This window comes from Hylobates moloch, unplaced genomic scaffold (genome assembly GCF_009828535.3).
Source record: "Hylobates moloch isolate HMO894 unplaced genomic scaffold, HMol_V3 SCAFFOLD_12, whole genome shotgun sequence".
Classification (NCBI taxonomy): domain Eukaryota; kingdom Metazoa; phylum Chordata; class Mammalia; order Primates; family Hylobatidae; genus Hylobates; species Hylobates moloch.
In genome coordinates this window covers 98,376,124-98,394,203 of record NW_026652287.1, presented here as the reverse complement: position 1 = coordinate 98,394,203, position 18,080 = coordinate 98,376,124, and the positions used below count along the sequence as shown (strand labels likewise).

Here is an 18,080-nt window from a genome sequence, read left to right as displayed (position 1 = left end):
GTACTAGTTATCTGTTGCTGCATAATTAATTACCTCCAAACTTAGTGGCTTAAAACAACAATAAATATTTGTGATTTCAGATAGTCTCTGTGGTTCAAAATTTAGGACTGACTTAGCTGGGTGGGTCTGTTTCAGGGTCTTTCATGAGATTGCAGTCAAGGTGTTGGCTGGGGCTGCAGTCATCTGAAGGCTTGACCAGGGCTGGTGGATCCAGTTCCAAGATGGCACACAAGAGTGAGCTCACTCAGTTCCTCCCTATGTGGGTCTCTCCACAGGCAGCTTGAGTGTCCTCATGACATGGTGGCTGCCTTCTCTCAGGGTGAACAAGCCAAGAGAGTGCAAGGTGAAAGCCACAACATCTTTAATGGCCTAGCCTTAAAAATCACACTGTCTCATTTCTGCAATATTCTTTTCATTACACAGGTCAGCCCTCTTAAATGTGGGAGGGCTCACACAAGGATATGAATCCTAGGCTGTGAGAATCACTGGGGGTCATCTTGGAGGCTGGCTACCACATTCCCCAAAACTCATTCCGTAGAATTGGGATGTTAAAAGTTTTTATATGAAGAAGGGCTTTGCAGTCAGTCAGTATTAGAAAGGATATATTAAAGCAAATAGATTTCTTTCTCTTAGTCATTCTATACAGTTTTTAGTACTCTGACTCTCATTTTGAATTTCTTTCTTTCTCTTTCTTTCTTCTTTCCTTCCTTTCTTTCTTTCTTTCTTTCTTTCTTTCTTTCTTTCTTTCTTTCTTTCTTTCTTTCTTTCTTTCTTTCTTTCGAGACAGAGTATCACTTGTCACCCAGGCTGGAGTGCAGTGGCATGATTTCGACTCACTGCAACCTCCTCCTCCCAGGTTTAAGGGATCCTCCTGCCTCAGCCACCCAAGTAGCTGGAATTACAGGTGCATGCCACCACACCTGGCTAATTTTTGTATTTTTAGTAGAGATGGGATTTCATGGGGTTTCACCATGTTGGCCAGGCTGGTCTCGAACTCCTGACCTCAAGCGATCTGCCTGCATCGGCCTCCCAAAGTGCTGGGATTACAGGTGTGAGCTACCACACCCGGCCTCACTTTGAATTTCTGAAAGAGGGATAGAATAAATAACTGAAGCACAGCTTCCTTCTTTTTTTCTTTTTTCTTTTTAGAGATGGAGTCTCTCTCTGTCATCCAGCTGGAGTGCAGTGGCATGATCTTGGCTCACTGCAACCTCTGCCTCCCGGGTTCAAACAATTCTCATGCCTCAGCCTCCCAAGTAGCTGGGACTACAGGTGTGCACCACCATGTCTTGCTAATTTTTGTATTTTTGGTAGAGATGGGGTTTCACCATTTTGGCCAGGTTGGTCTTAAACTCCTGGCCTCAAGCAATCCACCCGCCTCGGCCTCCCAAAGTGCTGGGATTACAGGTGTGAGCCACTGCGCCCAGCCAGCACAGCTTCTTTCTCATTCTGCAGCTTTTCCCCCAGTGGGCCTTTCTCCCCTCCACCATCTCTCTTTCCTTCCCTTTAGAAGCATATCAGACTGCTATCTGTCTCCTGTTAAAAATATAAGCTTCTGGCCTGGTGTGTTGTCTCACACCTATAATGCCAGCACTTTAGAAGGCTGAGGGGAGAGGATTACTTGAGTCCAGGAGTTTTAGACCAGCCTGGGCCACATAGTGAGACCCCTGTCTCTACAAACAAAATAAAAAAATTAGCTGGGCATGGTGGTGGATACTCGTAGTCCCAGCTTCTCAGGAGACTGAGGTGGGAGGATCACTTGTGCCCAGAAAGTTGAGGCTGTGGTGAGTCATGATCATGCCACCTCTCTCCAGCCTGAGTGATAGAATGAGACTCTGTTTTAAAAAAAAAAAAAAAAAAGGGCCAGGCGTGGTGGCTCACGCCTGTAATCCCAGCACTTTGGGAGGCCAAGGTGGATGGATCACTTAAGGTCAGGAGTTTGAGACCAGCCTGACCAACATGGAGAAACCCCGTCTCTACTAAAAATACAAAATTAGCTGGGTGTGGTGGCGCATGCCTTTAATCCCAGCTACTCAGGAGGCTGAGTCAGGAGAATTGCTTGAACCTGGGAGGCGGAGGTTGCAGTGAGCTGAGATTGCACCATTGCACTCCAGCCTGGGCAACAAGAGTGAAACTCCATCTCCAAAAAACAAAACAAAGAAAAAGAAAAATAAGCTTCTGATAAAGCAATACAGTTTCATCTGGAGTTGGTCATTCTTGACCCTCCAAAGCCTTCTTGTCCATTTGGTCAGTGCACATCATGAAAACCTAGGAGTGATTAAAAAGGAAGGGAACACATTGTCACATGAAGGTGGGTAGTCAGTCTGAGGAAGTTCTGCAAGAGAAATTTTACAAAGCTCTCTATATTAGCCATGGTGTTGGGTGATATTGAGTCATAAAGTAACGAATACTATTTGAAGGCCAATAATCATTCACACGTGAAGGTTTGGGCTGCCTCTTTAAGATATGTTTGTGTGGGGGAAACAAGGTACAGGTTAGTAACATCTTGTGCTTTGGGTTTTTGCCAACCAATACGAGACCTTCCAGTTTTAGGACTTACCCCATCTCCTCTCATCAGTGTGACTATTGTTATTTCTTTTGTGTAGGTTATTTGTCATGGCAACAACTCAATTTATTTAAAGTGTTTTATCATATTTCTGTGAGCTGGTTATACCATCTTGAATTATTTAATTCAGAGTAAACACTGAGGTGGTGTGTATGTGAAAGAGTCTACACCATATGTGTTTATGGAAATGTGCTTATTGAGATGTCGTTTCTAAGCACAGCATCTGCTCTTGTGCATCTTTTATATAATTTTGCATGGAGCCTATACAATGATTGATCTCCACCATCTGATAGTTTTCCTTTTAAGACAGTTTCTCTTCTTATGTTCTTGATAAATGATAATGTTTAATATTTGGGAAGAAAAAAAGCATCTAAATTAAAAATAAGAATGATCAATAAAAATGTCTTCTGAGGGCCGGGCGCGGTGGCTCACGCCTGTAATCCCAGCACTTTGGGAGGCCGAGGCAGGCGGATCACGAGGTCAGGAGATCGAGACCATCCTGGCTAACACGGTGAAACCCCGTCTCTACTAAAACTACAAAAAAATTAGCCGGGCGTGTTGGCGGGCGCCTGTAGTCCCAGCTACTCAGAGAGGCTGAGGCAGGAGAATGGCGTGAACCCGGGAGGCGGAGCTTGCAGTGAGCTGAGATTGCGCCACTGCACTCCAGCCTGGGGGACAGAGAAAGACTCCGTCTCAAAAAAAAAAAAAAAAAAAGTCTTCTGAGTTCTTTAATTCCCATTATGCAGTGCATGCTTTTTAGAAAGAGCTGAAGTCTGTGCATTTAGAAGAGTAAGGGTTTCTGAATATTATCTCAAATGGAAAAGCCCAAGTTTACTCAACCTGTGATTCACACAGAGGTCTAGGTCTCATAAAGACTGCTGAAAATAAAATCCTCCTCTTCATCCTTTTTCTATGGACTGAACATTTGGGCTTTGGGTTCCTATAAATATACTCTGAGTTCCTTTTTACAGTGTTCCTAGGCATCCTGCCTTGCTGCACAAGATGGAGTTTTACAATGTCCAGTGTTACCTAATGGCTTCTTTAAATTGCAAATTCACCTTACCATCCTTGGTTGTCTCTATGGAGAGAAAACTTAATAAATCCCCAAATACAACCCCACAGAGACCTGTACATGCACATGTACTGAACTCAGAAAACAATGAGTCATGCAATCAACTAGTGTTCATCTATCTTCTCAAAATAGCACTTGAAGTAATTTATTATTAATAACATTTTCTGCTGGCACAATGGCTCATACCTGTAATCCCAACACTTTGGGAGGCTGAGGCAGGAGAATCGCTTGAACCTGGGAGGTAGTGGTTGCAGTGAGCCAAGACTGCGCCACTGCACTCCAGCCTGCGTGACAGAGTGAAACTCCATCTCAAAAAACAAAACAAAACAGAACAACAACATTTCCTGAGTTTTTAAAACCAGAGAATTGAGCCTATCTAGGGGATCAACTTCTTGATTTACCAAAAATATATTGGTTCAAATGCAGTAAAGGAACTACAACCATCTTAACTGTAAAATCTGCTGCTTTTAAAACTGGAGAGGGACTCAAGCACCTTGAAATGTCATGTTCACTAACATCTCTCTAGTGTGGTTTGCAAACCACTGGCAAGATGCAAGATGATTTTAGGTGGTGCATGGATAAGCTTTCAAATGATTTAATCATCATTTACTTATACTGGGTTGAATAATCTCCCTCTGAAAATTTATGTCTAATCCAAACCTCAGAACGTGACCTTATTTGGAAATAGGGCTTTTGCAGATGTAATTAAACAAGGATCTTGATCTCTGGTATCTTTATAAAAGAAATAAGAGGGATATTTGGACACAAAGACACACAGGAGAAAAAGGTCATGTGACTATGGAGATAGAGATTGGAATGATGCTTATAAGCTGAGAACACCAAGAAGCCAGGAAAAAGGCATCAGATAATTTTTCCCTGAGAACCTCCAGAAAATCAACACCTTGATTTTGGACTTCTGGCTCCCTGAACTGTAAGAGAGTACATTTCCGTTGTTTTAAGCCACTTGGTTTGTAATGATTTGTTATGGTAGCCCTAGGAATCTAATGCATTTATTTATTTATGTATTTATTTTTGAGACATGGTCTCACTCTGTCACCCAGGCTGGAGTGCAGTGGCAAGATCACGGCTCAACCTTCCAGGCTCAAGAAATCCTCCCACCTCAGTCTCTCAAGTAGCTGGGACTACAGGCATGAACCACCATGCCCAGCTAATTAAAACAATTTTTTTTTTTTTTTTTTGTAGAGACGGGGTCTCTCTATGTTGCCCAGGCTGGTCTCAAACTCTTGGGCTCAAGCGATCCTCCTGCCTTAAGCGATCCTCCTGCCTTGGTATCCCAAATTGTTGGGATTACAGGCATGAGCTATTGTGCCTGGCCATTTAAAAATATATTACACAAAATAAACATGATGGTGTTTTAAAACCTGTGATTTCTGAGCTGTTAGTGTTTAGACTAATAGTCCCTAAATTTATTTAGGCAGCAAAAAGTGCATTGATTAAAAAAATTAAGTAATTTCTTTTTTTTTTTTTTTTTTTTTTTGGGGGGGTGCGCCTTTTTCCCCCCCCCCGCGGGCAGGGGGGGCATCACCTCTGTCCTCCCGGACCCCCCCCCGGGCTCGCCCCTCCTTGAGACGGGGTCTCGCTCTTTCGCCCAGCCCGGAGTGCAGTGGCGCAATCTCGGCTCACTGCAAGCTCCGCCTCCCAGGTTCACGCCATTCTCCTGCCTCAGCCTCCCGAGTAGCTGGGACTACAGGCGCCCACCACTGCACCCGGCTAATTTTTTGTATTTTTAGTAGAGACGGGGTTTCACCGTGTTAACCAGGATGGTCTCGATCTCCTGACCTCGTGATCCGCCCGCCTCGGCCTCCCAAAGTGCTGGGATTACAGGCGTGAGCCACCGCGCCCGACCAAATTAAGTAATTTCACAGGAGGTAGGGAGATATTGCAAAAATGCTGTGGGTGGTTCATGGATGGATAAGCAGTTTGGGAAAACGTTGCTGTTTGCAACCTGTAGTGGCATGGTGGGAGATCCAGGTCAACAGCTATCTGCATTCCTAATAACTCTGTGACTTTGGATAAAATACGAATAATGGCCTTGAGAAGCCCCATCTTCCTCAGCAGTAAAATGGGAACAGTAATAAATATTTCACAGGACTTATGTGGGGATTGAGTTCCTTTTCCTTCAGCCTTGAAATATCAAAAGCTTAGTTATCTGAACCAACTCTGCTGAGTGTGGGGGTGGGGGTGGGCTCCTGGCAGCTGGGTTGATGTACAAAAGAACATTTTGTAATCATTGGCCTCAAATGTGGGTTGCCAGTGATAAATATATAGGGCTGAGCAATATGGGAAGTGAATTGCGGTAAAGTGGTAGGAACTGATGCAAAGAACCTCTGATGAATCACAGCTGAAGTCAACTTTATATTATTTCTGGGTCTTATGCATTTAATGAGTTACAATGTCCTTCATTTCTCCCTCTTTTCAATATGATCATGTCACAGTTCATAAAAGTGAGGGAAAGAACTCTAGATGCAATCTGACTTCTATCTTAGATGTAGGAAAAACCTTTGTAAATTCAATGTTAATTTCTAGAAACACTCTAGGATGGTTTACTAAGCAGATGATATGTGAGCACTTAAAAGAGAATATTTTTTGATCATCAGGAGTTGCATGGATTTTCTGGGATTCAGAATTACTTTGACCAGTCTAAGCACTTGGCTGAAACCAGCAAGGTAAAATGGAGAGGGAATAATAGAGCTAAAATCTATTGTTTCCTAGCAAATGGGTAGGCACTGTGTTAGATGTTATTTAATCAGCGCTGAAACACCTGAATGTAGATATTGCTATTAAAATGCTTTTTTTTTTTGAGATGGAGTCTGGCTCTGTCAACCAGGCTGGAGGGCAGTGGCACAATCTTGGCTCACTGCAACCTCCGCCTCCTGGGTTCAAGCAATTCTCCTGTCTCAGCCTCCTGAGTAGCTGGGATTACAGGCACCTGCCACCACGCCTGGCTAATTTTTGTATTTTTAGTAGAGATGGGGTTTCACCATGTTGGCCAGGCTGGTCTAGAACTCTGGACCTCAGGCCACCCACCTCAGCCTCCCAAAGTGCTGGAATTACAGGCATGAGCCACTGCACCCGGCCGATATTACTATTAAAATTCTTATTTTACAGATGGGGAAACTGACTTGATGAAGTTAAGTGACTTGTCCCAGATTTTGTAAATAGAGATTAAATAGTTCATTCACGATCATCGAACAAGGCAGTCTGTCCCTAGAGCTGGCACTCTTTTCTCTCTCTCTCTCTCTCTTTTTTTGAGAAAAGGTCTTGCTCTGTCACCCAGAGTGGAGTGCAGTGGCATGATCATGGCTCACTATATCCTCGACCTCTCAGGCTCAAGCAGATCCTCCCACCTCAGCCTCCCAAGTAGCTGGGAGCTGGGACTACAGCTTCATGCCACCACCCCTGGCAAATTTTTAAATTTTTTGTAGAGGTAGAGTCTCCGTATGCTGCCCAGGCTGCCCTTAAACCCCTGGGCTCAAGTGGTGCTCCTGCCTCGGCCTCCCAAAGTTCTGGAATTACAGGTGTGAGCCACTGCACCCAGCCTGGAGCTTTTGTTCTTTTTTTTGAGATGGAGTCTCGCTCTGTCCCCCAGGCTGGAGTGCAGTAGTGCAATCTTAGCTCACTGAAACCTCCGCCTCCCGGGGTCAAGCAATTCTTCCTGCCTTGGCCTCCCTAGTAGCTGGGATTACAGGCGTGCGCCACCATGCCTGGCTAATTTTTGTATTTTTTAGTAGAGACGGGGTTTTGCCGTGTTGGTCAGGCTGGTCTTGAACTCCTGACTTCAGGTAATCCACCCACTTGGGCCTCCCAAACTGCTGGGATTACAGGCGTGAGCCACCAAGCCTGGCTGAGCTTTTGTTCTTAACCTCTGTATTGTGTTATGTGAAAGCTTAAAAAATGTAGAGACCAGGAGCAGCGGCTCATGCCTGTAATCCCAGAACTTGGAGAGGCCAAGGCAGGTGGATTGCTTGAGCCCAGGAGTTTGAGACTGGCCTGGGCAACATGGCAAAACCCTATCTCTACCAAAAAAAAACCTCCCAAAACCAGAAAACACAACAAAAATTAGGCAAGTATGGTGGCATGCTCCTGTGATCCTAGCTACTCAGAGGCTGTGGTGGGAGGATTGCTTGAGTCTGGGAGATTGAAAGACTCTATCAAAAAAAAAAAAAAAAAAAAGTAGAAACACAGGAAGAGGAAGAGGGTTCCTAAATGGTACAAGAGAAAGAACTTGGTCTTTGGTGTCAGGCAGGTCTTATTACAACTTTGGCTGGCTCTGCCATTTAGCAGTTAGTTGACTTCAGGCAAACTACTTAAACTCTACAAACCTCAGATTTCTCATCTGTAAAGTGGATGCAGTAATATATACCACATTGAATTCCTGGGAGGATTAAGTATGATGAAATATATCCATACAATGAGGATTCATGGGATATGGCCAGCATTGTACCAAGTATTTTATTTTATTTGTTTTATTTTATTTTTGAGACAGGGTCTTCCTCTGTCACCCAGGCTGGAATGCAGTGGCCTGAACATGGGTCACTGCAGCCTCGACCTCATGAACTCAAGCAATCCTCCCACCTCAGCCTCCCGAGTAGCTGAGACTACAGGCATGTGCCACCATGCCCAGCTAATTTTTTGGATTTTTTTGTAAAGATGGGGTCTTGCTATATTGCCCAAGCTGGCCTCAAACTCCTGGGCTCAAGCAATCCTCCCACCTTGGCCTCACAAAGTACCAGGATTACAGGTATGAGCCACCACACCCAGCCCTGTACAGAGTATTTTAATTGAGGCAATTTACTTAATCTTTACAAGAACGCTTTGAGGCAGGTATGCTCATCATTCCTTTTTTACAGATGAGAAAACTAAGGCTTAGAGACATTAAGTGACTTGCCCATGGTTACACAGTCAGCACATGGCAGTGCAGGAATTCAGACTCAGGAAGTATGCATCCACAGTATAAGCTCTCATCTGCTTTTACTGTGTTACCTTCCTATGTGAAAAAGACTTGGAAGTTAGAGTTATATACAAGCCTGATAGGATTCTACAAGTATAGCAGCTTGCAAAAAGCCCTAAATTCAGATTTAGGGTACATTTATACAAAAATGGCATCCAGTACATATATTCTGTGCTGTTTTGATTGCATCTGCAATATTGTGTTCAAATTTGGATGATACCTTTTATTTTTTATTTTTTTCTGAGATGGAGTTTCACTCTTGTTGCCCAGGCTGGAGTGCAGTGGCCCAATCTCGGCTCACTGCAACCTCCGCATCCTGGGTTCAAGCACTTCTACTACCTCAGCCTCCCTAGTAGTGGGATTACAGGTGCCCACCACCACACCCGGCTAATTTTTTGTATTTTTAGCAGAGACGAGGTTTCACCGTGTTGGCCAGGCTGATCTCAAACTCCTGACCTCAGGTGATCCACCTGCCTTGGCCTCCCAAAGTACTGGGATTACAGGCGTAAGCCACCGCGCCCAGCCCAGATAATACCTTTTAACAGAGATACTGAGAAATGGAAATAACTACGATGATGAGAGAGGTTGGAAATAATCTCAAGAGAGAAACAGCTGAAAATGTTTTGGTTTGATGAAGGCATGCAAGAGGTCAGAGAGGTAGATGTGTTTGGGAAAGGCTGTCCAGATAGGTTGACAGTACCTTGAATCCTCTTTGTTCTCGGTCTTGCAGGTGCAAGGATTTCACTTTATCAGTTAATTAGTATTCAGAGTTGATCTTGACAACTGACTCACTCTAACCAAACTTATAAGAGACTGTTGCATATACCAGAATGCCAATTAATTAACTTAAAATTAGAAACATAAGCACCAAACAGGTTTTATACATGTATTTGCTGATCAGAGCATCTTGTTTTTCTAGGAGTTTTATCTTCTGTCAGCAAATATACATAAAAACTATGGGCCGGGCATGGTGGCTTACACCTGTAATGCCAGCACTTTGGGAGGCCAAGTGCTTCACCAGAGGTCAGGAGTTCAAGACCAGCCTGGCCAACATGGTGAAACCCCGTCTCTACTAAAAATACAAAATTTAGCTGGGCATGGTGGCGCGTGCCTGTAATCCCAGCTACTTGGGAGGCTGAAGCAGGAGAATTACTTGAACCCAGGAGGGGGAGGTTGCAGTGAGCCGAGATGGCACCATTGCACTCCAGCCTGGGCAACAAGAGCAAAACTCCATCTCCATAACTAAAATTAAAAAAAAAAGATAAAGTGAGGTATAAAATTTTGTTATACCAGTTGCAAATACTTTATGTAATAATTCAGTTATTTCTCGACTATGTACCTTCTGTCATACGTGAATGCATTTGGCTCTCTGTTTTGTTAAGACAGCTTTCTCCCTCCAAGGTTTTAAATGTATTTTCCCACATTTTTTCTGTTATTTTCTTTTTGAGACAGAGTTTCACTCTTTTTGCCCAGGCTGGAGTGCAATGGTGCCATCTCGGCTCACCGCAACCTCCTCTTCCAGGGTTCAAGCGATTCTCCTGCTTCAGCCTCCCGAGTAGCTAGGATTACAGGCGCCCGTCACCACCCCCAGCTAATTTTTTTTTTTTTTTTGTATTTTCAGTGGAGACGGGGGTTTCCTCATGTTGGCCAGGCTGGTCTTGATATCCTGACCTCAGGTGATCCACCCGCTTCACTCTCCCAAAGTGTTAGGATTACAGGCGTGAGCCACTGCTCCCGGCCTTGGTTATTCTTCTAAAAACTACATTTAAAATACAACTGGAGGCGCTGTTCTGGGCCCAGCCCTGGCCCGGCGCGAGTAGGAGGAGGAGCTGCGGTGGCCGTGGCCACTCGGGCATGTTGGCGGTGCCGCTGGTCCGCGGGCAGAGGAGGCGTGGGCGCCTCCGGAACCAATGTAGCCTGGTGACACGGCGCGCCCGGGCCCAGGTCGGGTTGCTCAGGCGCCCCCGTGGCGGCTGCTGCTGGGTCGGGGACTTCGAGTCACGGCCTCGGCCTCGGCCTCCTCCTCTGGGGCGGCGGTCGAGAACAGCAGCGCCATGGAGGAGCTCGTCACTGAGAAGGAGGCGGAGGAGAGCCACCGGCCAGACAGTGTGAGCCTGCTCACCTTCATCCTGCTGCTCACGCTCACCATCCTCACCATATGGCTCTTCAAGCACTGCCGGGTGCACTTTCTGCATGAGACCGAGCTGGCCATGATCTGTGGGCTCATCGTTGGGGTGATCCTGAGGTATGGTACCCCTGGCACCAGGGGCCGTGACAAATCACTCAACTGCACTCAAGAAGATCGGGCCTTCAGCACTTTAGTAGTGGATGTCAGCGGGAAATTCTTCGAATACACTCAGAAAGGAGAAATCAGCCCTGGCAAGATCAACAGCGTAGAGCAGAATGACTTGCTACGGAAGGTAACATTCGACCCAGAGGTATTTTTCAACATTCTTCTGCCTCCACTTATTTTCCGTGCTGGATACAGCTTAAAGAGACACTTTTTTAGAAATCTTGGGTCACGCCTTCTTGGGGACTGCTGTTTCGTGCTTCCGTATTGGAAATCTCATGTATGGTATGGTGAAGCTCATGAAGATTATGGGACAGCTCTCAGATAAATTTTACTACACACATTGTCTCTTTTTTGGAGCAATCATCTCTGCCACTGACCCAGTGACTATGTGGCGATGTTAATGAGTTGCATGCAGACATGGATCTTTATGTACTTCTGCTTGGAGAGAGCATCCTAAATGAAGTTGTTGCGTTGTACTTTCCTCATCTATTGTTGCCAGCCAGCAGGACTGAACTTCAACTCACACCTTTGATGCTGCTGCCTTTTTAAAGTCAGTTGGCATTTTTCTAGGTATATTTAGTGGCTATTTTACCATGGGAGCTGTGACTGGTGTTGTGACTGCTTTAGTGACCAAGTTTACCAGACTGGACTGCTTCCCCCTGCTGGAGACGGCGCTCTTCTTCCTCATGTACTGGAGCGCGTTTCTCTTGGCAGAAGTCTGCGGATTTACAGGCGTTGTAGCTGTCCTTTCCTGTGGAATCACACAAGCTCATTACACCTACAATAATCTGTCGGTGGAATCAAGAAGTTGAAGCAAGCAGCTCTTTGAGGCAGAGAACTTCATCTTCTCCTGCATGGTCCTGGCGCTATTTACCTTCCAGAAGCATGTTTTCAGCCCTGTTTTCATCATTGGAGCTTTTGTTGCTGTCTTCCTGGGCAGAGCCGCCCATATCTACCCGCTCTCCTTCTTCCTCAGCTTGGGCAGAAGGCGTAAGATTGGCTGGAATTTTCAACACACGATGATGTTTTCAGGCCTCAGGGGAGCAATGGCATTTGCATTGGCCATCTGTGACACGGCATCCTGTGGTCGCCAGCTGATGTTCACCACCACGCCTTTCATCGTGTACTTCACCATCTGGATCATTGGAGGAGGCACGACACCCATGTTGTCGTGGCTTAATATCAGAGTTGGCATCAAGGAGCCCTCCAAAGAGGACCGCAACGAACACCACTGGCAGTACTTCAGAGGTGGTGTTGACCCCGATCAAGATCCACCACCCAACAACGACAGCTTTCAAGTCTTACAAGGGGACAGCCCAGATTCTGCCAGAGGAAACCGGACAAAACAGGAGAGCACATGGATATTCAGGCTGTGGTACAGCTTTGATCACAATTACCTGAAGCCCATCCTCACACACAGTGGCTGCCCGCTAACCACCACTCTCCTGCCTGGTGGAGACACAGTGTCTCCCCGCAAACCACCACTCTCCCGCCTGGTGTAGCTTGCTAGCTCGATGTCTGACCAGTCCCCAGGTGTACGATAACCAAGAGCCACTGAGAGAGGGAAACTCTGATTCTATTCTGACTGAAGGCGACCTCACATTGACCTATGGGGACAGTACAGTGACTGCAAATGGCTTCTCAGGTTCCCACACTGCCTCCACGAGTCTGGAGGGCAGCCGGAGAATGAAGAGCAGCTCAGAGGAAGTGCTGGAGCGGGACCTGGGAATGGGAAACCGGAAGGTTTCGAGCCAGGGTACCCGCCTAGTGTTTCCTCTGGAAGATAATGTTTGACTTTCCCTGCAAACCCTGGCACGATGGGGTAGGCTCCCAATGGGGTGAGGATGGCTTCAAGCCCTAGCGTTGCTTGAGGTGGGGCAGGGCTAGATTGAACTAACTCTTCTATTTTATTGGGGTCTGAAGTTATTGTAACACTTAAAATTTAACTCACGATGCAGATGGTGAGGCAAAAGTGTCTCTAAATTCAGACAAACGTAGACCTATTTCTACTTTTTTCCGTATAGTAGCGCGCTGTTTCAGAGTTAAACAAAAACATAGCATACTTTAATGGTCTCTTAATTCATTCACCTGCAGTGTCTGAACAAGGCAGGGCAGGTGCTGAGTGGGGGGCTTCCTCTTATGAGAGGCCGCATCTCAGTACACAGTGGTGCAAGTCAAGCTGACCATAGAAGTTAGGGGAGAACAGACTGGAAGAAAGATCAAGAAGGAAGGCAATTGACATTGGACCTCCAAGGATTATGGGAAACTCTTGTTAAATGGAACAGAAAACATGAAAAAATAATATGAGTGGAGGTTCTGGCAACCAAGGCTGTGTGACTGCAACCTCATATCAGGATTCCTGACTTATGCTACCTGTGTTTCTTCTAGACTGAAGATTTGAAAATACATCCATGAACATTTCAACATGGAACAAAGAATTATAGTTCCTTCTCTGGAGATGTCTATAAAGAATTGTTATGATATGTTTAAAACGAGACTGGGTGCGGTGGCTCACTCCTGTAATCCCAGCACTTTGGGAGGCCGAGGCGGGCGGATCATCTGAGGTCAGGAGTTCGAGGCCAGCCTGGCCAACATGGTGAAACCCCGTCTCTACTAAAAAATACAAATATTAGCCGGGCGTGGTGGCAGGCACCTTAATCCCAGCTACTTGGGAGGCAGAGGCAGGAGAATTGTTTGAACCCAGCAGGCTGAGGTTGCAGTGAGCCGAGATAAAGCCATTGCACTCAAACCTGGAGGACAAGAGTGAGACTTCTCTCTCAAAAAACAAAAAAACAACAAAAACAAAAAACCAAAGGCAAATAGTGTTACACTGTTATTTTTTAGTTAATCTGAAGAAAGGAGGTATTTAGAAACTGATGATGGTATCACTGCAAAAAGCATTAAACTTTTGAGGGCTGCCATATGAGCTGACAGCCTAATAATCAATAAGACTGAGGTATCTACTGTGGGTTTAGAAATAACACCAAACTTTGTAGGATGCGATTATCTGGGGAAGAGAAGGCAGCAAGAAACCTACAAGGCAACAGGCTAGAATTCAGAGGGAAAGAAATCTCTATGCAAAAAATTAACTGCAAGAAATACAAGATAGTAGTCTCAAGACCGGGCAGAATTCTGAACTTTGAGCTGACGAATGCATGAGATTTCAGTGGCCACATGAGGGGTCAGAGGGAAGTCAATGGAACGTTAAGTATTTTCAACCCACTAGAAGGTCTTGTCTTCTATAAGTTTAAGAATTCAAGTATCTTTATGCCATTGAGTGCCGTGCAGAGAAGGGTCATTTTCCCTTTATCTGGGGAGGCTGCTGCACCAGCTTACCATGTGGGTGTGATTTGAAAGTTAGGTTTTCAGTTTGGGTTCTTTCTGGATGAGCTGTTCTGTCCGCCCACACCTGTAGTGCTGAAATACTGAAAGATCTCTCTGGATAAGTTTGAGTTTCTCCCCATGTTTCTGTGCTTCAGCAATAGCATTTTTTTGGCAACCCAATTTCTAAAAAATGCTTTCAATAATGTGGGCATTTTCTTATTATGGCAGAAAAAATAGTGTCCCAGTCTAGTCTACTCATAATGAAATCAGCCATTTAATCTTCTCAATTTGCATGTTTAATGGTTAATTTTTAAATAAGTCATTGCTTCACACCTTTTTTTTTTTTTTGAGATGGAGTCTTGCTCTTTTGCCCGGGCTAGAGTGCAGTGGTGCGACCTCGGCTCGCTGCAATCTCTGCACCCCTAGGTTCACGCGATTCTCCTGCCTCAGCCTCCCTAGTAGCTGGGATTGCAGGCACCCACCACCACGCCCGGCTAATTTTGTATTTTTAATAGAGATGGGGTTTTGCCATGTTGGCCAGGCTGGTCTCGAACTCCTGACCTCAGGTGATCCACCCGCCTTGGCCTCCCGAAGTGCTACGATTACAGGCATGAGCCACCACGCCCGGCCTGTGTCATAACTTTGTGTTTGAATTGATAATTTGTGCAAATCAGGAAAATATATATTTAATTAAGTTGAGCCATATGAATTTGCTGATATTCAACCATTTTGTAAAGACAGGAGTGGCAATTTCATATGGTTCAATAAAATAAAATTGAGGCTGGGCACAGTGGCTTACACCCATAATCCCAACACTTTGGGAGGCCGAAGCAGGAGGTTCGCTTGAGCTCAGGAGTTTGAGACCAGACTGAGCAAAATGGCAGAACTCTATCTCTACAAAAATACAAAAATAAGACAGGCATGGTGGCACATACCTTTAGTTTGGTTCTAGGTAATTGGGAGGCTGAGGTGGGAGGATTGCTTGAGCCCAAGAGGCAGAGGTTGAAGTGAGCCAAGATCATGCCACTGGAAACCAGTCTGGGCAACAGAGTGAGAACCTGTCTCAAACAAACAAACAAACAAACTGGAATTTATTTTTTTGTATGGTATGAGAAAGGGATTTTTTTTTTTTTTTTTGAGATGGAGTCTTACTCTGTTGCCTAGGCTGGAGTGCAGTGGCGCCATCTTGGCTCACTGCAACCTCTGCCTCCTTTCCTTTGTTCAAGGGATTCTCTTGTCTCAGCCTCCTGAGTAGCTGGGATTACAGGCACCGGCCACCACGCCCAGCTATTTTTTTGTATTTTTAGTAGAGACAGGGTTTCACCATGTTGGCCAGGCTGGTCTCAAACTCCTGACCTCAGGCCTTCTGCCCCCCTTGGCCTCCCAAAGTGCTGGGATCACAGGCCTGAGCCACTGCGCCCAGTCTGAGAAAGGGATTTAATTTACTTTTTTTCTTCCAAATGGATAGCTCCTTGTCCCAACACTATCTATTAGTCTGTCATTTCCCGAGTGATTTTAAATGTCTCCTTTAACATATACTAAGATTACACACACACACACAAATGGACACATATATATGTGTGTGTGTGTGTGTGTGTATTTTTCTGGACTTTTTAATTCTATTCTATTGATCTGTTGGTCTATTTTTGACAGTACTATTTCAATGATTGTGACTTTACAACATCTGGTAAAGTTCTTTCTCTAATGAATCTTAACTTTTTTTGGCACAACTCATAGATGAACTTTAAAATTAACTTGCCAATTCTATAAAATATGCCGTTGGAATTTTGATAAAATTATATTACATTTATTATTTAATTTGGGGGCATAATATCTGTATACTATTGAGTCTTTTCATCTAGAAATATCTTTTATGGCCTTCATTAAAATTATATGGTTATCCTCAACAATTTTCTTTTCTTTTTTTTTGAGACAGGGTCTCACTCTGTCACCCAGGCTGGAGTGGAGTGGCACAATTTCTGCTCACTCAACTTCCTAGGCCCAGGTGATCCTCCCACTTCAGCCTCTCAAGTAGCTGGGACTACAGGCATGTGCCACCACACCTGGCTGATTTTTTGTAGAGACTGGGTTTCGCTACGTTGCCCAGGCTATTCTTGAACTCCTGGACTCAGGTGATCTGCCCACATCAGCCTCCCAAAGTGCTAGGGTTACAGGCATGAGCTACCATGCCTGGCAACAGCTTTCATATTTTTAAGTTTTTTTCCTAGGTAACCCAAGGTCTATTGAAATTGCATATAGCTTTCTTTTCTATTACATATTTAAATAGATTTTTTCTGATTTTAGGAAAGCTGTAGATTTTTATATGTTAATCTTGTTTCCTTTCCGAAAGTTTTTATTAGTCCATGTAGATTATATGTGATTCACTGGATTTTCTAGGTATAAATCTACCTTGCCAATATTCATACTTTTTTCTTTTTTTTCTGGTATTTTTACATTGCCCGGTAACTCTAGGAAAATGTCTACTATTGATGATAAAAGTAGGCATCATTATGTGTTGTTTCTGAGTTCTGTGGAGATGTGGTCTAATGTTTTGTTCTTCAGAATAATGTTTGGAGATTGGCAAAATATTGATTATTGTCGAAGATGAGTGACAGGTCCATAGCGGCCATTAATCTATTTTCTCTATGCTTGTGTATGTTTGAAAATTTCCATAATAAAAGAGTTAAATTCTACAAAGAGTCAAATTTAAAAAAAAGAACAAGACTTGTTTTAGCTTTTTGTTAGAAACCCCTTTTCAGGCCGGGTGTGGTGGCTCACACCTGTAATCCCAGCACTTTGGGAGGCTAAGGCGGGCAGGAGTTTGAGACCAGCCTGGCCAACATGGTGAAACCTTGTCTCTACTAAAAATACAAAAATTAGCTGGGCGTGGTGGTGGGCATCTGTAATCCCAGCTACTTGGGAGGCTGAGGCAGGAGAATTGCTTGCATCCGGAAGGTAGAGGTTGCAGTGAGCTGAAATCACACCATTGCACTCCAGCCTGGGTGACAGAGTGAGACTCTATCTAAAAAAAAAAAAAAAGAAAATATCTTTTCCTAGTTTATTGTAAATTATTTTATTAGAAATGGATGGAGAATTAATTGTATCATCAGAAAAATATCTTTTAAAAGAAAAGGTATCACAGGAGCCATCCATCTCAGAAAAGCAAGGAAAATAATATGAGACTTTCAATATTAAAAGTGACCAAATATTTAGATTTGCTTCTCTCTCTTTCTTTTCATTAACTGACAGCTTACAATTAGAGGAGAGGTGACTCTAGGGCCTAGCATATTGCTGAAAACACAGAAGGGAATAAATAAATTATGTATCGTCGGAGGTTTTTATTGGGGAGAGAGCTGTAGGTAATTCTTGCACCACACAGATCCTCCCTCCAGGACTGAAGGACTTACCCCTCCAGCTGCTGGGATTATAGTTGGCTGACACTCTCCAGCAGCTGGCAGTTTCTAGGAACTGCCTGTGGCTGAGGAGAACCACCTTACTCAAAGTTCTACCCTCCTCCTAGGGGCAGCTGCATCCAATGACTGGCCTATGTGGAGGTATAAATCCATCTTGCCAATATTCATACTTATTTACATAATTTACAATATTCATACTTAAAGATTCTGTGCCCTTACCCAACTCAGGATAGGCTAAAGGAACTAGCCCAGCTTGGCCGGATGCAGTGGCTCACGCCTGTAATCATAGCACTTTGGGAGGCCGAGGCGGGCGGATCACGAGGTCAGGAGATCGAGACCATCCTGGCTAACACAGTGAAAACCCACTACAAAAAAGTTAGCAGGGCATGGTGGCGGGTGCCTGTAGTCCCAGCTACTTGGGAGGCTGAGGCAGAAGAATG

The 18,080-nt window shown here is 44.6% G+C and overlaps 1 protein-coding gene across 1 annotated transcript; it reads left to right on the top strand.

Annotated features, from left to right (window-relative positions):
- The first annotated feature begins 10,520 nt into the window (after nucleotides 1-10,520).
- On the top strand, nucleotides 10,521-12,697 carry LOC116479130 (sodium/hydrogen exchanger 7). Its single transcript, XM_032762177.1, is given in 5 exon segments — nucleotides 10,521-11,131; nucleotides 11,133-11,291; nucleotides 11,293-11,372; nucleotides 11,375-12,347; nucleotides 12,391-12,697. Coding segments are annotated over 5 exon segments (2,130 nt in total).
- Nucleotides 12,698-18,080: the final 5,383 nt, after the last annotated feature.